This window comes from Elaeis guineensis, chromosome 1 (assembly GCF_000442705.2).
Source record: "Elaeis guineensis isolate ETL-2024a chromosome 1, EG11, whole genome shotgun sequence".
Lineage (NCBI taxonomy): Eukaryota > Viridiplantae > Streptophyta > Magnoliopsida > Arecales > Arecaceae > Elaeis > Elaeis guineensis.
Window position 1 is genome coordinate 113,614,189 of NC_025993.2, and position 25,924 is coordinate 113,640,112.

The following is a 25,924-nucleotide window of genomic DNA, read 5'->3' on the forward strand; positions in this document are numbered from 1 at the left end:
AGAGAGAGAGAGAGAGAGAGAGAGTAGGGTGTGGGGGAGCTAAGAGAGGGAGAGAAAAGCTAATAAGGGAGACATAGAGACATATAAAGAGGTGCCATATAGCTGGAAAACCATTTCTCTTTTTTTTTTTCTTTTCTTTTTCTCTCTCCATGCCAATCTTTTTCATTCCTGTCTCCCCCTTTCAAGTGGATATCACAACTTTTTTTTCTATTTTCTCTTTCCATGCCAATCTTTTTCCTTCCTCTCTCCCCCTCTTTCAAGTTGATATCACAACTTTTTTTTTTTTTTTTTTTCAGATTTCTTTTTTTTTTTTTTTTTTTTTTTTTGTAGATGTTCAAACTCTTCCCATCTTCTCTCTCCTCCGGCGTAATACATACGATTGGGTGAAGAACTGCTCACTTTTCCTCCAATCGCATCCAATTTTGATGAGACTCGATCGTTATCTTGTTAACCGTTAGATCTAAATCCAACGGTAGAAAAATTATCAATACTCCCAAGAAACTTTAGAGGCTGGACGCGTGAAGTAAACCAAACTCGAATCCGCAAGCCTACAGACTTCTCATCTCTTCCACCCGGCCTTCCGCTCGCTGTCTCCGTCCCCGCGCCGCCCGGCGGCACCGCCTCCTCCGCCGCCGCGTAAGATCGCTAACTCTCTCTCTCTCTCTCTGGAGAATTCACACCTCCAGCCATTTTCTCTCTCCTCGCCGTCGAATCAAATCCAATTTTTCTATTTCTCACGCTAAAAAAAGGATCACCCCCCCACCCCAATGTATCGTACAACTTTTTCTTTTGTCTCCATGATTTCAATAAACTGAGCGTTGTGGATGATAATTTTGACAGATTGATGATCGATTTCTGGAAGATTGGTGGATTTTGAGATTTGGTTGAAGGATGTGTAGCATTCAGACAAATATTGGTTGCCCTAGCAAAGGACTTCCTTTGTTGGGTCCCAATGGGAGGAATGGAAGAAGTTACACTTCTTTATCTCTATCTTGTTTATACGCTTCAGCTCCTGTGGAATTCCAGCGAAAAAAGGTGTATCCAAGGCTGGTTTATAGTGCGCCGACGTCTAAAAGATGTGAACCAGTTTGTGCGTTTGGTGCGAAAGGAAGCTCGAAGAGCCAAGATGATGTAATGGAACTTATGAAGTTTGTTGGATTGCATTTGCTTTCTTCTTCTTAGGGTTCTTGTAAAGTTCTAATTGTTGCCGTTGGAAATCATTGGGTTTCTTGTTGTTTGTGATTATTATGGAACAGCATAGTGTAGATAGGACAATGAAGGGCTTTTCGCGTGCCTTTTTTTTTTTTAATCCAAGCACAAGATTAGGTTTAATTTGCTAGTGCTAAGTCAGGAAATTACATTTTACACCATTTGCTAGAATATCTGCCTATATAATGTGCTTTTAAATTGAATTCAGGCTTTTTCAATGGAATCCCTAAAGAAAGCTATGGAAGGTGTGAAACAAGAGAAATCGCTGCAAGATATGTTGAAGCAGCAGATGCAAGACTGGAAATTTGGGGGAGGTGGAGGCAAAGGAAATCCTCCCAGAGGTGGTGGCGGCGGTGGCAGCGATGGTGATGGTGAGGGTGCTCCACAAGATGAAAGTTCTGCAGAAACATTTGATGAAATAGTGCAAGTGGTTTTGGCAACCATTGGCTTTATGCTTGTGGTAATTATATCACATTCTTTTCACTAACTTTGCCTTATATTGATATGTATTTGGTACAATATAGAAGCATTTAACAACAAGAGGTCCCATGCTACTTTCTTCGTTTTATTATTTTACCTTTAGTAATCTATGAAATTTATCTTGCATCCCTACTATTTCTTGAGTTCTTTATCTGATCACTCTTCCGACCTTTCTTATTTAGCTGTCTTAGCAAAGGCATGTACAAAAGGTTCATGTTTTATTTGTTTAATTAGTATGAAATTGTCTTTTTAATGTGTTTATTTACATAACATTGTTATGAATTACACCTTGTTCCTTGCTTATATTATCCATCAACCTAATTGGCAAGGCCTTTTTGACATTAAACTTACCATACTATATCTTTATTTGGACAAACTGGGAGTTTGAGGAGCAAAAGCAAGGGAGGTCCATTATGATGATGAAAATAATCTACTAGAAAAGGCCTATAGGTTCGAGAGGCACTAGCAAGCAAGGATGGTAAGAGAATTCAAAGGGTATCAGTGAGGAATTTACGTGACCCTTCCTATTTTTCACGTAGATTGTCATATTTTGTATTTGTGCTGCTTGGCAGGGCTGTGGAGAAGCGACAATGTGCTCTTCTTGGAAGTTAGTCGAAGATAGTTCTTGTTTGTTTATTTTATGGTGGTTTTTTTGCAAAGATACATATCTTGACTTTTGAGATCTTTGGAATCATGAAATATAACTTGATAAAGTGGTGATGGAGTGTCATCAATTGTTGCATAGACCCTGCTTTGGAAAATTGGAAGTGAATCTAGTGACTCTGAATCAGTCATCTAGATGAGGATACTGAAGTTATCTCTTGACTATTAGCAAAGCAATGTAGCTTGATATTTTAAGAGCTTGCATGAAAGTAGACCAATCGAACCTTTTGTCTAGAAGATAACTTTAGGAATGGTGGGAAAGTGTTGTGTAAGGAATGTAGGTATATCATGTCTTGACATTTTCATTTAAGGATGTAGGTTTGAACTAAATCTACCCAATCTTTTTTTTTTCTTCTTTTTTTGGTTTTGAAACCTTTCTCGAACCTTATCCCAGTGAAAAAAAACCACCCTTAGCTTGTTATTTTACTTACCAATACTTCATTTGGTCACTTGCTTAAGATTCCCAGATCTGCAGTTAACTCAATGGTACTTCGCTTCATTTGCATTAATTTAATATATTATATTCAAAATTAGTTTTCTAGTCCTTGTGAATGTAGATAACCAAGACAACAAAGATTAAACCCTGTTTCTATATACACCACAACAATCGTAAAGTCTCCTTTATATTTTCAAGTCTTAGATTAAGGTACAATATTTTCTGTCCTATCCCATTTGCATTCATATTAGACAAGATGAAAGGAGAGCATTTTCCACTTAAAATTGCACATTCAGATTTGGCTAAGGTCTTAGCCTTGATTTTGATCAGAAAAGGAGGAAAGTGAGTGCATGTGGTAATTAATGTACTTTTTAAGATAAATACGAGTATTCTTGGTATAGAAAATGACAGATGGAATCAAGAAAGATTATTGTCTAATTCCATAACTGTTATTTTTGTATACAGTACGTATGTGTATGTGTCTATTTATATTTGAGATAGATCAGTCTGGAACTATCTATTTAATATTAAAATATCTAAAACCTTTTAAAGCAAAATCTAAAAGGAAGAACCTAGAAGGTGAAGTAATGGAAGTGAGAAAAGAAAAATCATGATGGGCATTATTTTGTAAGTTATGAAATGCATAGTTGACAGGAAACATGTATTTTCATGCAAAATTTGAGACATTCCTTGCTTTTTGGTTTACATATAAAAAACTAAAAACTTACTATGCAATAATTATCTGACTTAGGGTCCTCATGGGAAATAAGATCTTTCTTTTGCACATACGGAACATTTATGAGATTTTGTTTACTTAGATTTTTTGCATAAGAAAACAGTAGAATAATAATTTTTCTTATTTTACTACCGATAGAAATTGCTCAAAAGTTGGTGATATCATGAAAACCAAACAATACTTCTCTTGGTTGGATATTCATGGAATGCAAGCACTAATTTATTAGTCAGGTTCATAAAATATGGACAAGCTTAATTTTTCTTGTAATTTAATGCTCAAAAGGAAGGCTTCGGTTTAATCGCCACACTTGAGTTAGCAAAATTCTAGAACGTCATCCACAATCAATGATTCCTCCCTCATCACAGAGAGCTGCAATTTTTTTAAATTAAAAAAAGAGCAGTTAATGGGTCATCTGTAGCTGAATTTTAATCTGACCAAAATGCTATGTTTGTTTTTGACATAACCCAAGATTGATTTTGCTGATACCAGCCAAATCCAGCTAAACCCTAAAATGGGACCAGTTTGGTATTAGATTATGCAACAATTGTTCTTAAATTACCCTGTCATTTTGACTTGGCCAAAATCTCAAACTTCTAGTTTGTCCAGAACCTGCCATTCTTAACCAAATCCCAGTCTTTTCTGCAACCTGTTGTCTGCCTACCCTAGTTGCATTCTCAAAAGTCTGCTTTAAATCTTGAAATATCTGACACCCCAGTCCAGCCCTTTGAGTATGGCTAAAACAAAATTGGATGCAGGTCCCCAATGTAAAAGATCCAGGAACAAATTTCTTGTACACTAATAACTTGAATTTGAAAGTTTGCAGAAGGCCTGAGACTTTTATACAATGTTGCTTGCATTTTAATTAGCATTTCTCTTTCCTTAACTTACTCCCATCAGATTTGCATCAGCTAGAAGGTTTGAATTATTATGACCGGGCAAAGTAGCTGAAATATCTCTTCTAAAACAATTAAGCTAACATACTACAATTTTACCTTCATTATATCATTCTTATATAGATAAATACAATGAACTAGGTTCTAGCATCCGATGTCCTTGAGTTGTCTTGCAGCTCCTTTTTTCTTAAAGACAAACAAACCCATGAATGTGAACAATTCCCTTTGAAGCCTGTAGACCTTTAGCATTTAGATTTTGCATTCATTCTTGAAATATTTATCCTTGGCTACCATTATCTTCAGATCAATGTTCCATGTTTACTGATGCCAGCATACAAGAATGTGACACTATTGAAATCAAAATGCCCTGATATATGTTCAGTTGCTCAAGCACATTGAGTGTCCAAGAATTTAAACTGGTGATAGCTAATGCATGAAACTTCTCCATGTGCATGATTAGATATTTAAACATTTGCATGAACACGTGGATGTTAATTTGAGTTGCATACTTATCTGTTACCTAACCTGGCTATCGAACTACCACTAACTTAATGATCAATTTTTAAGCTTATAGTTTGGATCTTGGTGAATCAACTGCAGATTCTTGCCTCTCCACATAACTCTTAACATTACATCTTCTTCATGCCAAATGTGTTTGGATTGGTACATGTCTGATGTGTACTGTAATTCAGCTAAAGTACACGGTATCAGTTCCAACAAAGCAGCAGATTGTTTAGGTAATTATGGGAGTCATCTTTTGGAGGATTATCTATTCTTGAACTTTGATCAGCTGTCACATGATGTAGAGATTATACTGATAGAGGATCTACTTGCATGTGCCATGATAGCTTATTCAATGCCTTAAGGTCTTATTCTCCCAAAATGGGAAAAAAATGCTAAAGTTACAATCTCTGCCATATTTGTAGTCTTTATATCATTGGTTTATGAGATACAAAACCAGTTTTGTCCTCAAGGAAAGATAATAAAATCACCGAACAGATAAACCTTGTATAAATTTATTATAGATATTTTTTAGGAATACCAACTTAATTTTTATGAGCATTGCTTTAGCTTGTTCAATGTAAGTAATTTATGCAAGTAATGATGCTTAATGATAGCATAGGCCAATTAGATGATCATTATGGATACATTATGTTAAGTATAAAATACTTACCTTTTTGACAATTCTGTTTGCCTACATTATTTAGTTTTCCTTCTGAAGTGACTTTATGCCGTCTAATTGAACAGAACTTCCTCTAGGATGGCGCTGATGAGTCTATAGGCTATTGATCAGTTAAGACAGACCTAAATGTGAACCATTTAGACATAGGATTCCAATACTGGCAGTTTGAAGGCAAGATGTTTTGGAGCATCCTTGAAAAGTTGTCTAGAATATCTTAGGAGTAATTCAACGATCTATAGTTTATGATCATTAGAGCTAGAAATGGAGAGGTAAGAGGAAGGTAATATTACCTTGTCTCCATAGCAGGAGACATCTTCATCTTGCATTATGAGGGGTGTGCATGTAGTTCAAAGGGTACATCAAATCAATGTTCGCAGTATCAATGCGTGTGCCGCCTAAACTGGGCATAGTATTGTACTGTACTGATACTCGATACAAGGGTTGTACCGATTGTCAGTATGCCGAATTAACCCCCATACCGAGCATAATGATACTGTACCAACATGATATCCAATGGGGTCTGGTATCAAGATTGCGAACCCTGCACAACAGTGTTGGTGCATGGTGAGTTTTTGCTGAAATAGAAATTTTGCACAGAACTGCTGAAATATCTAAAACTCCTAGAATTTTCACGGTTTCAACAGTTTTTGTCAGTTCTGCAATTTTATGACTAACCAAGATCTCACTGGCTCTACTTGCACATCACAAATATATACTTCTAAAAGAATCATATTTTTGTGGTTTTTACACGATAGCCTGGCTTTGGTTTTACATGTTTGTTACCAAACAATACCTTACAATTTCAAAATGGTTGTTAATTGTATTGTTTTCCTTTTTTTTTTAGAGTTTCTGGTATTGTTAATTTTCTATCGATTTCAATGGTTTACACAAAAGGCTCCAGTGAATAAATGTAATCTAAAATGATAAATCATATGGTTACCCTTTTTTATTATTTTGTCCTTTATGACTTTTTCTTTTTTTGGCTGAAACTCCAAAATTTTAATCAAAACTGAGCTTTTGAGGTTTGGTGTATGGTCAGCAAAAGGACTAGATTGACTTTCTGACTGATCTTTAAGCTTGAGATATAACTCAATGTTCGAACTTGTGGTGATATAAGTACATGCTTCTTCAAGATGCCCTTTGAAAATTTATATGGGCATTCAGACTTGGATATGGAAGAGTTGTTCATGTTTTCCCACTACTAAATGAAGTTCATCTATCATTCATCCTCAAGATAAACAGGTTATGAGTCACACGAATGTATGCATACTTAAAGTCAGCAGTTACGATCAGACCCTTTTACCACCTTCTTGCCTCTCTGCTATATTAGTATTTAAGACTTCAGAATGAACTTGTTTGTTGGTAACTAAAGGGTATATACATTTTTTTTTGCTTCCTAATTTCTGGAAGGTACAATTCTTGAATGTCCACACCCATTTAATAGTTATTGGTGGCGTTGCATGTCATGTGGCTGCTAAACTTTGATAGTGTTGTTGGCAAAATAGCATAATCAGGGTGGGAAGTCAATTTCATTCACTTTGTTGTCCGTACTTTTTTTTTTTTTAAAGCACTTATACCAGCCCAATAGCCACTCAATATGCGGTTGTGCATATTGATAGGCTGTGGTCTAACTTAGCCCACAGAGAAATCAAATTGTTATGGAGACGGGAGACCCATTTGTTCAACAGGTAGGTCATGCCTTGTCCCGGATGGTTTTGCATTGTGGTAGGGTAGATAGTTTGAGATGTTGAGTATATCCAGGTAGCATCAGTGACTTTTCACTTGTCTCAAGTCTGACCAAACCTCAAATTTGGCATGGATGGTGAATTAGGTTCAGAATTTAGACCTTACCTAGTGTGCATCCAATTTTTGTGTGTAGTCTGGGTCTAGATTGTCCTGACTCCAGGTTGGATCTAGGTCTATCCAACTGCTTGCAGCTTTACCTTGAATAGCAACTCATGATACAGTTGTTAGGTAGCAACCATCCAGTAAACCATGAGCATCATTGATAACTTGCTATCTGACTTCTGTTTTAGTGGGCTGCAGTCAACGTTTCATTAGTAAATCAAGATTGATTTAGCTAATAATATGGCTCTTATAACGAGCCTTTTAACTACAAAAGATAGACAAAGTATTTAGGTCTGAGTAATGCTGGCTCTGGCTCTGGTAGCAAAATCTTCTAATCATGTTTTGTTGTTGCGGTCATACTTGCAATACCTGTCTGTTTGACAAAACTTTTATAGAAGAAAACTTGAAAGGAAATAAATTTTTTGAGCGTTGACAAGTCATTATCGTCCTCCCAAACATCATGTAGCTAGAAATGTATAAACATGCAAGAGAACTTTGACAACTTTTAATCGAGTAAAAATATCTTTATGCTAAAGATTCTTCTCTTACCCCTGTTCATCCCTCCTTTTCTTGAGTAGAAATGACCTAAATTAGAAGATTGTGTGGATCTCTCTAGCCTTATTACATGCAATCTTGGAAGTGTGTTTTTGACTGCATGATCATCAGGAGTATTCTATACCACTTGCAAATGAAATAATATTTTAGGTTCATGTTTTACTGGAAAAGTATTCAAAATTTAGGCATTACATGCATTGTTATATTCTATATTCAATACACAAAAGGACTCATCCATTTGTTGGTTTTGCAGTACATTTACATGATCAGAGGTGAGGAACTGGCACTTCTAGCTAGAGACTACATCAAATATCTTTTTGGGGCCAAGGAAACTATGCGGTTGAAACGTGCCATGGATAAATGGCACAAGTTTTGGGAAAATATAACCAGGAAGGAGGTGGTGAGTGAAGGTTGGTTGGCACGAGCGATTGTTACTACGCCCACATGGTGGCACAAACCAAAGCAGTTGGCACGTCTGGTGGAATCTCTCTATCGAGACTATAAGAGACAACAAGAAAGAGAACATGAATCTTAATATCTCGGATTCCTTTTTAATACCTTTCTTGTTCCTCCCAATCTTTCAAGCACAGTTTTTCAAGACCATGTATGGATCTGCATACTAGGTTAGACTTTGTCCATATGGGAAAATGGCCTTTGTTGTTTTGGAGACTATTATATGCTCGTTATTGAGATAGTTAATCCATTCACCTTAGTGCACGGACAATCAATGTTTTGTAGGAAAATGCATTGAAGATAAGTTTGATATGCTTTTTCAAGTGTTTCCGCAGTTCAGCTCTAGTTACTCACCTTTGTATATGATTTTGCCCTTTTCCGGCAACTAAGTAGCTATTGCCTATTATGCTTAACATCTGTGTATTTGATGTGGACCGATGTATTAGCAATGTTTGCATAATAGCATGGATGCAGCTAGCAAGGAATTCTTGGATGGTATGTATAAGATATTACAACAGATGGGATGCCCTGTTAATACTTAGGTTCCATCATCACATTTGCTTTGGTTTGCTTAATCTGTCTTATATATTTTGTTGGTTCTGTGAGTTACAGTTTTCATGCGGAACAACTGAGAAACTAATCCTTCAAAAAGCTGTAGAACGTATCATCCATTATCTGGAACGACATCTTGATATGTTTGATTGGCTGTGAATTTTAAGGGTTGGTTGTTTTTGTTCATTCTGTTATGCAGCTATCCATTTGTTTTGCCAGCCATAGCTTCCATGATGTGCATGCCAAAGATGGTTCGTGATACTTGTGGCCTATATGACGTTGTGATGTGCTTTTCTGATGATGTAGCCTTGCTCTTTCTTTTCAACTGGCACCATAGAGGCTGCCTTTGCAAGGAGCAGCAATATGCTGTAAATCAGCTGTGTTACCTTTCAATGCAAAATTTTTGTTACTAAAGCATCCCTTTAAAAATGTCTTGTACTTTCGTTCATTGTTTTGATTTATTTAGGATAACGATTAAGAAGTGAGACTTCAATTTTGGCAGTGGGGTTCTTAGTCTAAGGTGATATAACTGTGTGTTAATAGAATGCTCGGCGATTCAAGGGTTCTGTATTTGGTAGTCAAAGTTTGTAATCATAGGGTGCTCCTACCCTAGAGTCAAGTTGTTGTAGACGATTAGTTTGCTTTGGCTCCTATTATCATGGTAGGTGAAACTCCACGTGTTCTCTCAACAATTTATTGATAACTGAACTTAATAGGGCTTTGACAAGCTTTGTGGTGATCACTGGCTTAAGCCTGAAAAATTGAGTGTTGTAATTAATCTTTTGAAAGGTGCAACGTGGTGAATTTATATCTTAAGTTTGGATTACTTACCCAAGTTTGCTCTTCTATATCATGTTCAGGTTGTATCTTTTGCACGGAAGAAAGCTTAATCTTCTTTTGTGACATCAACCATTGGGTCACGTAGGTCTCCGAACACTCCAAACTTGTTCATTCATCTTCCTACATAGATCTTGAAACAACTATTGGTAATCCAACAATGGATTTGTGCTGAGAAAGTTCATCTTTCTTTTACATAAAAGTAGACCAGATAATATCCTGTCTAATCTATTTTCATGTTTGAATATATCTGAATATTTATAAAAATTTGAACATTTAATTAATATCTATATCTGTATTCGTCAAAAAACAATAAACATGGACATAAATAGATAATTACCCGATCCATATTTTAATATTCAATTCTATTTGTAATTCAATTTAATTTTATATAGCACTTATAAATTTTTAAAATATATATATAATTATATTAGCATACTATTAACTTTATATATCATTCATTTAGTAATATATTTGATTCTGTAGTCATAAAGTTTAATTATATGATTTATATCCGCATCTATATCGATATTTTCAGTATCTTATTTATATATATTCATTTAAAATAAATATGGATATAAATTTTTGTATCCGACTAATTTTTATATTTATATTTATAAAATAAAATAAATATAAATATATTGATATCCAATCTGTACCCCATTTAATTTCAGCCCTACCTTCTAATAGTCCATAGAGGCCTGATGTTGATACGTGACTTTGGTCTGGCCCGAATCAACCCTCCGGTTGCTTTTCACCGTCCCTCTCGTCTCAATCCTGTGAAAAGTCATTGATGCTAAGACTACGACAATGACGGGGAGCAGTTGGAAAGACAAGGGGAGCAGTTGGAAAGACAAGCATAACATGAGCTTGGTCTTCTTTCACGTCCTGTTTTGAAAGAGAAGAGTGGCAAGTACTCTAGTCCTTCATCACACGGCAAACAATATTTTACTTCCTCTTCTCTCTATCAACAGCGTTATACGAGTGCAACTCCCAGTACAAATCAGTCAAGGCAATATAATTCCCAGTCGATATTGAAATTACCATCAGAAAATTATATTTACCACACTTTCTAGATGAAAATTAACAAGCAAAAGCATTCCATGACCAGAGCCAAGAAGCCAACTCAATGACCCTCGTGACCAAAGCCAATTCAAGCTCAGATCATGTGGACCGCTGGATCACCTCGATAGACACACCGTGCCGGCAAAATTATGCAACAAAAACAATGTTCCAATCTCATTTCCTATCGGATAATGATCGATCAACCGCCATGCGATGCATTTGTAACCAATTGTTTTGTTTGTCAATTTCATATAGTTGATACAATGCGTTAGAGGACGACATTATTTATGGACCAAAGTTTTGGTTCATCCAAATGTACAGGACCATTTCCCAGTAACTCCAATTTCTAATCTGGTCATCGCTTGCACGAGGTGCCGGGACCTTCATGCAAAATTAATGATGTAAGTGTGATTCATGGTATTCATGACGTAGCATGGAAATCTCACATGAAAAAGTTACACACCTCATGCAGCTTGTACCTGATATATAGCATAGATTGTCAGGAAGGTGCAAAAAAAAAAGCTACCCATTTTTTGTGTGAATCTAAAAGATTTGTGTGATTTTGGGACTAGGACGGCTGGAAGCCCAGCCCCATACCAAGTGATGGTATGTCATCAGAGACAGAGATGAGAAACTCTGCCAACTTCACCAATTGCTCCTAATGTGAGGTTTTTGTTACACTACCAATACCCCCTGAGGTAACGTGTGACATGGTTAAATAGCTTGCACTGATCATTAAATTGTCGGTGGTTGCACAAAAATTGTAGCCAGGCTGCCTCTATAAATACCTCTACTGTTCATCCAATTCTTTCATGAGCTAGTAAAATGGCAAGTACTAGTATGATCTTATTCATATCCCTCCTGCTAGCTGGAATAATCTCCCCCTCAGCCTCGCAGAATTGCCGGTGCTCGCCGGGCTTATGCTGCAGCAAGTATGGGTATTGTGGCGCCGGCAATGACTTCTGCGGTCCGGGTTGCCAAGAGGGGCCGTGCCAAGCCCCGGCACCGGCACCGGCACCGGCGAACGGTGTCTCGGTTGCGGATATTGTCGCGCAGCAATTCTTCAATGGAATCATCAATCAGGCTGGTGGTGGATGCCCTGGCAAGGGCTTCTATACGAGGGCTGCATTTCTTGATGCACTCGGGTCCTACCCTAACTTCGGCCGGGTCGGGACGACCAATGACTCCAAGCGTGAGATCGCCGCCTACTTTGCTCATGTCACACATGAAACTGGACGTAAGTTTTCTACCATGCAAGGTCTCAGAGAAAAAGTCGAAAAGTTAAATTTCTCTATAATTTTATGAAAGAAGGTTGTCACTTGTTAAGACACAACCAATTTCAATGAGGCTAGGAAACTAGATATACCTAAGTAAAAGAGAAGCCTTCTAGCCCACAAAAAGGCAGGAATGGGATACAAAACAAGCTAAACCATTTCCAACCCATGTACGAGAGGTAAAGGGTTCTCTTAAGAACTCAAATTGTGATGATAGTTCTGCAACTTGGATGATAGGCTGATTATTACCGGCTGAGACCAATAGAGGAAAACTACTTCTTAGCTATTCTTTCAGTGCAATAAATCGGCTATCATATTTTATTTATTTATTTTTTGATCCTCGGTGTGCAATTTATTTTTTTTTGTAGAGTTGTGTAGCCGCATACTGCTGTCCCACACCGTCCTGATACTTGGGACATGGGACGTGCTGTACACTTGGGATAGTAGATATCACAAAATATGAGAAACTAGGATGATGCTAAGATGATCCTATCCTAATACATGGGATGGTATTCTATCCCAGTATTCCATGGCGGGATATGGATCCTTAATGCTAAAATATCCACTCTTAGATCTAAACATTTCAACAGAAAAAATGCTGCAACTAATTTTTCATTTTTCACAAGCAGACCTCTGCTTCATCGAAGAGAAGAACGACACATCCCAGGACGACTACTGTGATAAAAGATTCATCCAACAATATCCATGTGCCCCAGGGAAGAAATACTATGGCCGTGGCCCTCTTCAATTGAGCTGGAACTATAACTACGGTCCTGCCGGAACAAGCATTGGATTTGATGGCTTGAACAAGCCTGAGATAGTGGCTACTGACGTGAACACATCCTTCAGGGCCTCTTTGTGGTTTTGGATGGAGAATGTGCACTCAGTCATAACTTCTGGCAAGGGATTTGGAGCCACAATCCGAAAAATCAATGGTGCTTACGAGTGTGATGGCAAGGGGGTGGATTCGATGAATGCTCGTGTTGGATACTATAAAGATTATTGCAAGCAGTTTGGTGTGGCACCAGGGGATAAGCTCACTTGCTAGGTCATATGGGGGAGCCACTTGGAATAATACCTATATCATGTATGCGAGTCTGAAAGAAATAAAGATATCACATAACGGGGAATAAATATTAACAACGTAACATGACATGTTTGCTATTTAAAACTACAGAACTAGGTGCCAGGTCATTGATTTGATAAAATATTTGGATGCTGAATGTTGGAGACCTAAGTTCGATCGTATTATCCTAACCTTGATTTTTGTCGGACTTCCACCTTAATATTTTTTTTCTTTTTTCAAAAGGATAATTTAGAGAAATAGCAAACAAACCTTAGCCAACTCAGACTACGTATGCTATCTAGTGCCACATTGGCCATGTTAGGGGTCCCAAGTGTTACAGTCCCACGTTAACTAATAAAAAGGATGCTATCTAGATTTATTAACCTGGACTGGTCCTCCTCCCGACGGTTTAAACTCTTGGGATATGAGTCCATAACAAATGATATCAAAGTCAAGTCTATCGTGCATCACAACTTTTATGAGTCATATGGATCTCCTGCTGAAAGATACTAAGATTGAGGACCCAGGCCAGGAGTAGACCCCCTCTCTCGAGACACCAACCATGACAAGGGTATTCCAAGATGGGTAAGGAAAATTGTTATAATCCCACATTATCTAATAAAAATGATGCCATATAAATTTATTAGTCTGGACTGGTCCTCCTTCCGACAGCTCAAGCTCTTAGGCTATAAATCCATGACACAAGGAGAACCTCTGATGCCATGCCTCTTCTACAAATGGCATTTATTGCATGGTGAATGTAATATGGTTGCTAATTGCCTCGCAGGAATGGCTACCACGCTTCCAGATTAGGTAAGCAAGATTGAAGAGGCTTTTCCTCCCCTTGTGAATGCTTCTGGAGGGGAATAGCCTTTCTGAGGGCATCCTTCGCTATGATCCTGTTACCTCATAAAATAAAATAAAATAATTTTTTTAAAAAAAATTCTTGGTTACATGGAGACCTACAATTAAATCCAATCATGTCCAGCCAGCTTGATCTAAAACAACTACTTAGTCTTGGACTTTGAGATTCAGACACATTTTTTCCAATTTTTTTTTTTAAAGGAGAATTCAGGTACAAATCCTAGTCAGTCACTTGGTGAGCTGCGCGATATTTGCTTTTGGATCATGTCTATGTTGGCTACGGGTTTAATTCCCATAAATCATAGAATCACATATATGCTCTTTCAGACACAGCAAGTTACCCTTATACATGCAAAGAAAAGTGGATATCAAAAATTTTACAAAGTTACAACTCTGCTTTCCAACTGATAAATTATTACGTATAAGCGCACATTTTGAAGGTACTTCATGGTACTAATAAATTTGACATCCTCCATTACTATAAATTGGGCACAGTCCACATATGATGTGTTAGTAAGAGCTATGAACTACCACTAGCAGCAGCTGAGGCTTCTTGAGCCTTTTTCTCCCTCTGCTTTTCCCGGCGCTTCTTGTTTCGCAATGCATTTTTGCTCATTTCTCTAAATTCATGTAAATAACATTGACAGTTAGCAACCCACTGACATCTATATAAATAAAAGAAACAGAGAGAGAGAGAGAGAGAGAGAGACTCACTCCGCAGGAGCAATCCCCCCAAAGAGCTGCCATTTACAGAAAAGAATATCATTAGAATGTCTTAAATATCTGACTGCTGATAGTCTGCAAAATAATTGTGCATATTTCGTATGATGGTACTACCCCTATCTCTTATCAACCATAATTTTTGAGATTATGGATAACATCCAGGATACATTTTGGTGTACAAAATATAAAACTTGAAAAAAAAAAAAAAAAGCTGGTGATGAGACAAGTGAATAGGGCTTATATCAAAATACTGATGAAAGCTATTAAGGATAAAAGGGTTTAAAATTCAGCAGCATATAGAAGCACATATGATATACATATTTAGTCTGAATAAAAATGAGAACCAAATTTAGTTTAGTGATGGCAAAGAGGAACACCAATCTGATCATTTTTGTTATCAATCTAAAATGCTGAAAAAACAATGACATACATAAACACATTTGCGATCAAACTAGAGTTAATTATACCAAGAGAAAATGCACTTCTAGGATGCATGGGTGAAAATAGATTGGACTTTTGTCTGTTCGGAACTGTTTGTGTCCAAATCTATTTGGATATAGATATAATTCATGTCCAAATATCTAATTGCATTTGCAATTCGATTTAGTTTTATATAGCTCTAATAACTCCAAAAGAAAATAAGCAACAACATCAACATATCTTTGTTTAATCTTTTTTTTTCCCCATACAATGATATATTTGATTTGATCCATTGCATCTTAATGATCAGTTTTTTAATCCAAAAATGTAACTTGGCAGAAATGTTTAGGAAAGCTAAGATAGAATTGATAGAACATGAAACTTGAAATGACTTGCAGAGATATCGTATTTAGCTCAGCTGTTAACAAAAGCTTGCTGGTTACAATTACAGGGCTCTCTTAAAACTATAATAACACTTCCTGATATTCCCAATTAGATGTACGACTTCCAGATCTAAATGCTATACAGAAGAGTGGACTCAGCAGAAGTATTGAGGATCTATTAACATGTCACAGCCATTCAAGAATTTATTGTGGCCCATAAAACCTAAGAATACACAGAAGATAGCATTACTTGCACATTTAAAACACAAACATGGCAGTCATGACATTTGTCCAAATTGATATGTCATATAGTAAAACAGCAGTGCATAGAAGTATGAGTGCTGTATCTTTGTTCCAATAAGTGCCTAAAACCACAGTAGCCATCCGTCCATATAATGAACTCCATTCCAACTCTCAAATACTTGCAGCCACAACTTCAATTATGACAACCATCGGTGAATTGGAGGGGGCAGTTGAAACAGAATGCTTTATAGAATCCTAGTTTCACAGGGATTCTCATATTGCACCTAACCCATGTATGAAGTTCCAACCAATTCAACACCGACCATTCAATTCTGATCTGGTCAGTCTATCTATGAGATCCAATAAGAACACATCAGTCCAATCCACTCGTATTAATTATCTGGGTAGCATAACAAGCTCTTTTTTTTTTTTTTTTTTTTCAGGAATAAGATGGAGCTGCAGACACCTTTGAAACAACAGCAAATCCAATTTGGGGCCTATAGGTCCTTTAACTTGCAATATCCTTCAGTCAGGTAAGACATTGTGCATCCAGATTTTCACTTACAACTTGAAAAACAACAAGAATTTTTTTATTTAAAAAAAAAAAAAATCTCTCAAGCTTTCTTCATTACTCTTGTATTTTCTAACTTCCATTTTTTGGCTTAAAGTATTTTTCATTGGAACATTGGAACTATTGTATACAACAACCATTGTTGCATACTCAACCAGGCTTAGTCTACTTGTAGATGGTATTCAAGCATGAATGGGTCGAGACCACAGCATACATACATAAAAATGCACAAACTACCTTTTAGTCTACTTGAAGAACAATACTGGCCATTTTTAGATGAATGAGTTCTCTCTTTTTTTTTGCTAACTTTGAAACTATCACAAGACCACATAAATTTGAATAACAACATATGATATGACTGAATACATACCTCTGCTTGAACTGCAGCAGCACTCTTAGCCTGTGGTGGACGATAGGCAGCCGGTTTTTGCACAGTATTTGCAGAGATCTTAGCGGACGCTTGCGATGATTTAGGACCTTGTGCTAAAACAATAATGAAACTCATGAGCCAGACATGCACAAGATTTATAGTTTTTATGAATTATGGAAATAAAATAACCTTGCTTTTTTGGTTCATCAATCTTTAAAGTATCGACAGATTTCACAAGATCGGTAATATCACCAAACTCTTCAGGTGCTTCTGGCTTCCAATCAGCCTGCATCATTAATATCATTTAATTATAAAAAAAATGAGGGCTGATTTGGGCATGCCACTACTCATACAAATATATAACATGGTCGTGCAGAGTTGGGGAAGTTTGGGACTACTCTAGAGAATGATAGACAGACCTGATACAACTTATTGAACATCTTCTTAAAATACAGGGAGCCATTGTGGTGGAATATTTTTATCCTTCAGGGAGAAAGCAGAGTCATGTTAATCACAGTTCATTTGGCAGAAACTTTTGAGAAAATGAAGGTGCAACATACCCATTGTCTATTTGTAACCGTGGTGCTGTTGTGGCTGTCATGAAATAACGTCCATCAGGAGACCATTCGCTTGTCACAGAACATTCTGCCTTTGTTGTTCCAAGCAACTTCTTTTCTGAATAATCCCAAAAGGCCTGAAAAAGAATCAAAGCACTCAACTCTGATGCAAAGGAACTATCAAAAAGGAAAAAAGATGACTTGTATAAAAAACTTCATTGACTGTCATGTATTCCATGAAGGTGTCAAGAGTTAGCTAATCCTGATTGGCTCGACAAAATTTGTACTTGGGCCTAAAAAATATGCTCTTGGACCAAGACTGGGCATAAAACTTCGCAGTCTAAGCAAGCTTAGTCAATGGTTGGGCTTAGGATTTAACAAGATGCATTTCCGCCAATTCTCAGCCACATCCAGTCCAAGTGGAGCCCAAAATTATATAGATCCGAAGCTTATCATATTCAAATCTGTTTCAAGCAGACACATATAAGATTAGCCCAGCCCACCCCATCCTGGCTCGGTCTCAGTTGGGCCTTCAATTAAACTTTCTGGCCTAATGAGTGTGGTCGGGTCAAGCTTTTTCAGCTATGAATTGGGCCAAAGGTTCTTTAGATTATAGCATGGCATAAGCCAACCTTACAACTGATAATGCATATATCTAAAATATGTATTTTATATAATATGTTGTAACTTTATAAGTTATGTATATACTTTTAAGGTTCAAAAACCTAAACAAAAGATAAGGGAGTTAGATTCCAGAAAATCCTAAAACCAGCTCTCCCTTTCTCCTCTAGCTGACAAAAACCTTGCAAATCTGCTCACTCCAGGTCCAAGGTACCACCCCACTCTCTCCCCTCCCGTCCTAGTCGACCACCGCCCTCTCTCTTCTCATCCTCAACTCTCTATGCTCTGCCCTATCCCAGCTGATTGCCGCCTGACCGATACGAACCAAAGCCACCCACCCTCTCTCTCCCCCCTACTCCTTCCTCTCGTGTCCCCACTACCCTGACCAATTACCGCCTTACACTTGTCAGCCAATTCTACTTTCTCCCCAATATTTGAGTCAACTACTATCTGAACCATGCCAATCAGAATAATCCTCCATCACACTCAAATGGGTTGCAAAGGCTGGGGCCAACCAGCCCAATATAGCCAGGATGGATCGGTTGGGCCTAGGTCTTTCAGTCTTTGATTGGGTTAAACTCAGCCCAGGTATTTTAAGCCTGGCTTCAAGCCAAAGTAAGCTCAAGCTGGATCCTGTGTTGACAGATCATGTTGTCCCTGATCAAACCCAGCCTAGCCCAACAAATACTCCTACAATAAGTTACCAGTTCATCCACAACTAGGATATAGATCTCTTTTTTATTCTTTTCCACCACAATATTCATTTCTTTAAATAGTAGTATCACCCAATGATTGCTCTCCATGCTTGACGTTAACTTCTTGTTGTTCATCACCTATTTCCATTCCTTCCACCTTACCAAAAACTAATGATTCATAATGTCTTGATTGCGCTTGTTGTACCCACGATGAACTTTTCCACAACGATAACAACAAAGAATAATTTTTTCATATCAAAATTCCACTTGTATTATAGATTCTAGATCCAATCAGGGCATTAAGTCTCAAAGATTTTTGAAGATCAACTTGTATACATATTCTTGCATATTATTTCATAATTCCTTACCAGCAACAACATCAGATTTTAAAACTTACATAATCTTTGAGACAATGATTCTTAGAATATCTAGTTCCCAGAGTTCAAATTGGAGTTATTGTAATCTTACCCAAAATGGCTTCCCTCCAAAAAAAAAAAAAAAAAAAAAAAAAACATAATGGTTGAGTTTCAAAACCTGCATTAGAAGGTCGGAAATCCTTTTTCCACCTTTGTCAACCCAGAAATCTTGCATTATTCGCTCAAGAACCTCAAGGAAAAACATTCATCGGATCATCTTCTGTCTGGAATTAAAAATATAAAAGCCATGCTTCATATCATTTGCCATGTAAGGTTGTTAAACTTGCCATAAAGATGTGATAGCTTCTCTTAAGACATCACTATGTAGTTCAGAACTGAGCATATCATGAATGAATCAGGGTAAAAGTCTTGAGCTTCTAAATATTTGCTTTTGTTAACATGGGGTATACTATATTTGCTTGAACTTTCTTTCCCACAACCTTTGTCCAATGTAGATGTCTTGGCGGAACTAGGTCCTCTATTTAGTTGGCTTCACCTTGTAAAACCTTTGATGCACTTCTATCTCCATATTAGTGTTGCATCAATGGTTTGAAGCAGCCATCCCACCAATTTCTGAAGGCTCAATCCTACCGGATGGAGAAGCCTACTCCCAACCCTCAACAAGCTTCTCCGACCCATTCAAGTGAGAAGAGGGGCATGTAAACATAAAGTAGGAAGAGAGAGCGAAAGGGGCATAATAGAGAAGGAAGAGATTAGGTTTATGTGGTTTTCAACATGCCTTTTAAGGTACAATATAAATGTAGAAGTTTGCACTTAGAGACATTTCAAGGATATGCTTCCACCTAATCATTTACTACCACTTATTTTTTGCAAAAAAAAAAAAAAAGGACACCAAAGGAAATTTCTTGCTATTCAATAGAGCAAGATCCCATCATTTTAACATCTGTTTTACATAGAAATGCATACATTTGCCCAAAAAGACACTATGGAAGGGGAATTTCTATCACTAGTTACTGCTATCACCAAGTTTTTTCTTTAGATATTTGTTGTCTTCTACACATAAGATGAAGCTTTGTATTGCAATAAAGCAAATCAATTCTGTAAAGACGATCTATAATTCGATCAGATGCAATGACCAAAACATGAAACAAGATTAGCAATGAACAGTGTAAGGATAAATAGCAAATGAAAATTATAGAAAGTTTCCTTTGACTAACGAAGGCACTTAAATAAGAGAAATATAGACCAGTGAACAAATAATCAAGTATATTTGAAGTTATAACTGGTAAAACAGGTTAGCAGGCTACACCCTGATAATACATTTCCTTAGTCGCACTCATTTAAAGCAACCTTACAACAGGAACCTATCATTTGACATTTAAAAAGGCATTTCCTCTAGGTAATGTCCAGATATTTGGCATTAGCTAACATCTAGAAAGTGAAGGCAAGGCGTACAAATGCCTGCATGTTGTGTGGATGGGTGAAAACCAGTCCAAACACAACAAACTTCTAAAAGAGGCTGTCATCTTCTTAATCTGTATAGTGTATAGCATATATTAATAGTCTAATATCAGTAAACAAAGTAACAATTGTGTGCTAAAATCAAGACCCCATCCTTCATAGAAAAAGTAGTTATGGACATACCATATCACCAGGCAAATTGCCAAAACCTGCCAAACAAATAACTGCACAAACCAAAGTTAAGGCAACAAGTTCGAATATATGAAATAAAGCATCTCGATCTCTATAGTGCAGCTACAAATCATTCAATAAAGAACTATTGTTTTCAACAACCCTTGACACAGTCCATAACCACAATTGGCATGTAATAGTTCTCAATGATTTTGTGCTGAAGGATACATCTTCCTTTTGGGTTCCATCTGATTGTGTTATAAGGACCTTGACCAAGATCGAGCAGTGGATTGCATTTCTTGTCAAAAATTGTTGCTTTAGCAGGCATGACTGAAACAAGTGAAGGAATGTTATAACAAAAGCAAGATATGTAACATGTAATAAATTAAAGCACACGTGATGCAGATAAGGGAATAGAAATGAAAAAATCGAGAGGTTACATCCATAAACAACAGCAAATTCAGAACCCGAAGAAGACCACTGGACATCATGAACAGGCCCATCTTTACCTGTGATCCATTCTTATGATCAGCAATGCTGCATGAATACATTGACAACAGTGACTTTAAGATTCAGAACTTAGAAAAATAAAACATACGCAGAGGAACAAGCCCTTCATGTGTTCCATCAATTGTCAAGTAATTCAACTTAGATTCACCATAATAACTCTGGTTGCTTTTATCCACATCAGATTGGGCCACAACAAGAAGCCCCGTAGAGCCACAATTCCAATGCAACTGCACAGTAGAACAACGGAAAAAGCTTCGCCTGGCAACAGGCTGAGCCTGTGCATCTTTATTACAAGAAAATATTTGAACACTGGCTGGGATACCCTGAGCAGAAGGTTGATGTCAGATGCAAGTTTCTTAGGAAATGCTTACCCACACTGAATATGATAACTGACCTTGGATTCTGCCACAAATGCTGCAATATGAGATGCAGGAGCCTTCGAAAGCTCCACAGCAACCACCCCAGGTATTCTTAACCTGTAAGTAACTCCTTTGGAAAAATCTTTGGCATCAAAAAATTGTATCTCATTTGTGGCCATCCGGCAGGCAATAGATTCATCAGAGCTAAACTGAATTGATGGCCTGAGGAATTAAGTAATTAAATGAAGCATTCATAGATTAAAGTCTATAGAAACAGAAGCATGGAGTTAAGGTGTTTTAACAGACCATGTGGTTTTGGACATATTCTTTTGAAATTGTTGATAAACAGGAGTACCAGTCTCTATTTCCCATAACACAACATTTTTATCTTGCGGTGTAGTGGATTTCTGGAATGTCTGAAGGTAGGTTCCACATGGAGACAGAACAGCAGCAAGGAGAGAAGGAATCTCAAAGGATCTAATCTCAGTGAACCCAGAGCAATTATAAACAACAACAGTAGAGGAGTTTTTAATCACGATAAGCCTACACCCATTTTCACTGAACTTTGCAGAAGTACAGGGAACTCTATCAAGACTGACATGTGGTTCGCCATTACTGAATGGTGGTCCTCTCCAAATTGTGAATCCTTCAGGTTCTCGAACTGAAGTAACCATGAAAAGAGTAAGAAATACTAAAACAATAAGGAAAATTGGCACAAAAGCCACAGAAAGTTACCTAAAATTTGCAGGCTTGGTGATTGATCCATGGACATTACCAGCTCTGAGTGTAATTGGACCTCAAATGGTCAAGAATGGAGGGATAGATGCCAACTTTGAGCAGTCTCCAACTTGTATGCCCTACACTTGAGGATTAGGATACCAGCACCTGTCATTCATAAAAGGGTTTGCCTTCATTCCAAAATGACAATGACCTGATAATACAGCTAGATATAGGTCTGCCATATCAGGTGGGTTCTTGTATAGTTCCTGTTTTTTTCTTTTTGGAATTCACCTACCTATTGGATCATCCAAAGTCACCCTGATACTGTAATGATCCAAGTATAGGTTGGGTTGGATTGGACTGTTACATTTCTTTTTTTCCTCTAGAAATTGTTTATCTCATTAGCATTTGATAAATTGGATCTCAATCTGGGTTTATTCCTTTTCCAGGTGGCTCATACCAGACCCAGTTATTAATCAGGTGTGTTGGTTATACATACCAGGGGACAAGACCCTACTTATTAGCAGAAACATAGCAGGATGTGAACATAGACCAAATCCAGTACATCCAAATTCAGATCAGATCTATGGCACACTGATGGACTTGGCTAGATCTCTTCACAAAGAATGCAAACACATTCAATTTCCTTAACTGCCGGTATATGACACATATGAACCCCTATAAAAACCTTGCTGCTTAACCCATATTCAGATGTTCATGCATCCATAATCCCTAGCTGTACATAGTAGCAAAATTACAGAAGAATAGATCATGTGGTGAAGCCAAGAAGCAAGACAGTGTTTCAATAGAATACTTCTATGTTTTATGATTGCAGTGTTCCTGCTTTTTTACACTTATTTTCAATTTTCGAAGATATGATATTTCTTACAGAACAGAACAGCTGAAGTGGATGTAAACTGACATAATGCATTTACAACGATGTAAATATCAAAAGATTCAGAAAGTTGCCATATATCATAATAGTATAGAGGTTTCATTTGATGCATGAAGTGCCTCTTGAAAGCAATCAAGCAAAGCTGGAGGCACCAAGAAATCAGCTTTCAGACTGTAGGAGCATCTGAAGAACAAGATAAAGTTGACGCAACTGAAATGGAATAAACATACTAGTTGATACCATCAATAATGAATCCTTGAATAAAGTCATCCAAAAAAAAAAAAAAAAGATGTCTAATCATCCTAAACTGCTATATAATGGACACACCAAATTCCAGGTCCACTGACCAACTTCACCACATAATGACATGTGCTTATATAAACAGAATCCTATCATGCAGGCATAACTAGTACTGTACAGACCCAAAATTTAAAAGAACTCCATAAAACCAAGATATCAAAGAGCCTTTTAAGCTTCAGCTTAAATTATTTTCTCAGTTTAATAAAGTTGAAAATTTTAAGTATCCATGGAAAATGACAGAAATATCAGTCCACTGAAATTTGCAACATAATATGGAGCACAATAACCACAAGCAACATAGTACTAGCCTAACAGGGACAGGGTTTCAATATGGGTTGAAATTGAAGCTGAAAGCACCAGATATGTGTGTGCCCAAGGGTGGGTGGGGGGCGCCTATTTGTTTTATAATCTCTGGCCCAGATTATATGGCTAACCGAATAAGTCCCCTCTCAGCCCATTCAAATATAGAACAGCATAATCCATTTAGAAGTAGTGTAATGTATGACATCTCACATGCCGACGAGGATAGAAGTGTTCTAATCTCCAAGATGTTCTACATTTCAACCTCCAGCCTCTGGAATAACCAAAAGTTAGAGGGAAACTATGCACAGTGCAGGTACGCAAGCATGCATGCAAGCACACATATAAGTCAAATGTCATATCAGATGATAGAAGAAACGTGTTACCTAATTTTAAGAGTCCTAAAACTATAAATCAACCATAATATCAAGTACAGGACTCAGGAGTAGTAAATGCCAACAGCTACATCACATTTTCCTTTACAAGGTTTCTATCTCCATTGTCCAACACTCCAGGTTGAACAAAGAAAAACACAATCAATATTTGAACTGCCAAACAGCCAAGGAATGACTTGCCACATCCAAGTCTCCACGTACGTCAGCATCCTGAAATCCTATCAAACCACAATGTCCAAATTAAAAAATTCCTAGTTTTCTAGGAATAATAACACTCTCCATGATGTTTCACCACTCATGGGCTCTCATCATCCACGTCCTCATCTTGATCAAAGTATCAACCTCTCTACCTAAATTGATGTGCATCACCAGTTAAAACAAACGATCAATTACATCAATAATTAAGTAAATTCCCTCTTTCTTTCCTTCCGTGCGTGATATGCAAATCCTGTAATTACATTCACCAATTTCAAGCCAAAAGCTCTACTCACATATAATCGTTTAATCGGCACAGAGTCCGACAGTGGCATCAATTCAACATCACATCCAAAATAACCAGTGATCAAGAAAACGCTTTTGTATAAGAGATTATAACAGCATGCATTAAACATCAACAATGGATGGTTCTAAGTGTATGACACTCTATATTCGAAGAGATGGTCCGCTAAGAAAAACTAAATGGAAATAAACAAGAAATAAAACTATTCATTATCGGAGAATCGGCGTTCCATCAGATCTTAGATGCATCATTCCCAGGGAGAAAAACCGACCTGAAAGGCTGCGATCTTTGCTTGGATTTTGATGGAGAGAACTCCACAGAGCAGGGTTCGGGGCGCGGCGGGGCGTAGAAGGGTTTAAGCTGCTCCGTTACACCGCGAGATCCGTTTTAGGGTACAGAGAGAGAGAGAAGCGATGTCCGGCGGCGAGGTAGGGATGGCGCCCGGGTCGGATGGTAGTTTGCGTGGTGGCTGAAACGATGGGCTCAGGCCTGGTCCGTTTAAGGTCCAACAGCCCGTTTTAATTGACTTGAAAATAATAACATATAAAATATAAGCTAAATGTGGCTCTGTTTGGAAAAAGATAGGATCGCCCAAATCGTATAGGATTTGGGAATCCTATTTGATACGAGAACTATTTGGCAGATCTCCGAAAAAGAGAATGAAATCAAAAGAAAACGAAGCGAGACCTATCCATATAACGTCTTACCTTTTGCTTTTTTACGTCTTTCCTTTCTTTTCGTTTTTTTTTTTCCTTTGTTCCCCCCGTTTTTTTCCTTCGGTTCTTACGTCCTCAGGAGTCTCGATCGGTTGGGCGGCTTGGAGCAGCCGAATGGGGAAGCTTTGACGATGGGTGGAGAGTTGCATTGGGTATTTATATATAACAGTTTAAACGGTATAAATATATTATCAATCAATCAATTTAAAAGTAGATATGAATCGTGGTTTTTTTGGTTAAGATAGGTTTTACTTGATCTAAAGATTGAGACTTCAAATCAATATAACCCGACCTAATATAACTCAAATCTAAATCCTTCTTTCAATTATTTATGATTTTTATATGATGAACTTCTTATCCAATCCGATCCGAGTCCTCTTATTTATCCGATCAGACCCGAAGTGGGTATGAATATAGGATTTTTAATTACAGAATGGATACGAATATTGACTGACCAGAATCTATAATTATTTATAATATTTATATGATGAATTTTTTATTCAATCCAAATTCTCCTATTTATT

The 25,924-nt window shown here is 37.3% G+C and overlaps 3 protein-coding genes across 3 annotated transcripts; 2 read left to right on the forward strand and 1 right to left on the reverse strand.

The window, feature by feature from the left end:
- Window positions 1-497: 497 nt before the first annotated feature.
- On the forward strand, window positions 498-8,790 carry LOC105038620 (uncharacterized). The gene is made up of 4 exons (XM_010914483.3): window positions 498-636; window positions 841-1,131; window positions 1,418-1,669; window positions 8,257-8,790. Exons 2-4 carry the CDS (start codon window positions 892-894, stop codon window positions 8,536-8,538), a joined length of 774 nt encoding a protein of 257 aa, XP_010912785.1. The 5' UTR covers window positions 498-636; window positions 841-891; the 3' UTR covers window positions 8,539-8,790.
- Window positions 8,791-11,452: 2,662 nt separating this feature from the next.
- Window positions 11,453-13,332, forward strand: LOC105038621 (endochitinase EP3). Its single transcript, XM_010914484.4, has 2 exons — window positions 11,453-12,147; window positions 12,814-13,332. Exons 1-2 carry the CDS (start codon window positions 11,736-11,738, stop codon window positions 13,230-13,232), a joined length of 831 nt encoding a protein of 276 aa, XP_010912786.1. The 5' UTR covers window positions 11,453-11,735; the 3' UTR covers window positions 13,233-13,332.
- A 1,148-nt stretch (window positions 13,333-14,480) lies between these two features.
- LOC105038623 (eukaryotic translation initiation factor 2A) lies at window positions 14,481-25,160 on the reverse strand. The gene is made up of 14 exons (XM_019848742.3): window positions 24,956-25,160; window positions 22,311-22,460; window positions 21,882-22,236; window positions 21,611-21,797; window positions 21,305-21,539; window positions 21,147-21,215; window positions 20,935-21,036; window positions 20,719-20,759; window positions 17,385-17,518; window positions 17,244-17,307; window positions 17,014-17,110; window positions 16,825-16,937; window positions 14,829-14,854; window positions 14,481-14,734 (listed from the first exon to the last, which is right to left on the reverse strand). The coding sequence occupies exons 2-14, from the start codon at window positions 22,345-22,347 to the stop codon at window positions 14,635-14,637; spliced, it is 1,560 nt and encodes a 519-aa protein (XP_019704301.2). The 5' UTR covers window positions 22,348-22,460; window positions 24,956-25,160; the 3' UTR covers window positions 14,481-14,634.
- Window positions 25,161-25,924: the final 764 nt, after the last annotated feature.

What these genes read in the sequence shown, in the direction of transcription:
- LOC105038623 (XM_019848742.3), bottom strand. Translation starts at nt 22,347, where the DNA reads ATGTCCATGGATCAATCACCAAGCCTGCAAATTTTAG. An exon ending in ATTTGCTGTTGTTTATGGAT is followed by an intron (nt 21,037 to 21,146) that starts GTAACCTCTCGA and finishes CACTTGTTTCAG; the next exon opens with TCATGCCTGCTAAAGCAACA. An exon ending in CGGTTACAAATAGACAATGG is followed by an intron (nt 17,308 to 17,384) that starts GTATGTTGCACC and finishes TTCTCCCTGAAG; the next exon opens with GATAAAAATATTCCACCACA.
- LOC105038620 (XM_010914483.3), top strand. Translation starts at nt 892, where the DNA reads ATGTGTAGCATTCAGACAAATATTGGTTGCCCTAGCAAAGGACTTCCT. An exon ending in GCTCGAAGAGCCAAGATGAT is followed by an intron (nt 1,132 to 1,417) that starts GTAATGGAACTT and finishes AATTGAATTCAG; the next exon opens with GCTTTTTCAATGGAATCCCT. An exon ending in CCATTGGCTTTATGCTTGTG is followed by an intron (nt 1,670 to 8,256) that starts GTAATTATATCA and finishes TTGGTTTTGCAG; the next exon opens with TACATTTACATGATCAGAGG.
- LOC105038621 (XM_010914484.4), top strand. Translation starts at nt 11,736, where the DNA reads ATGGCAAGTACTAGTATGATCTTATTCATATCCCTCCTGCTAGCTGGA. An exon ending in TGTCACACATGAAACTGGAC is followed by an intron (nt 12,148 to 12,813) that starts GTAAGTTTTCTA and finishes TTTCACAAGCAG; the next exon opens with ACCTCTGCTTCATCGAAGAG.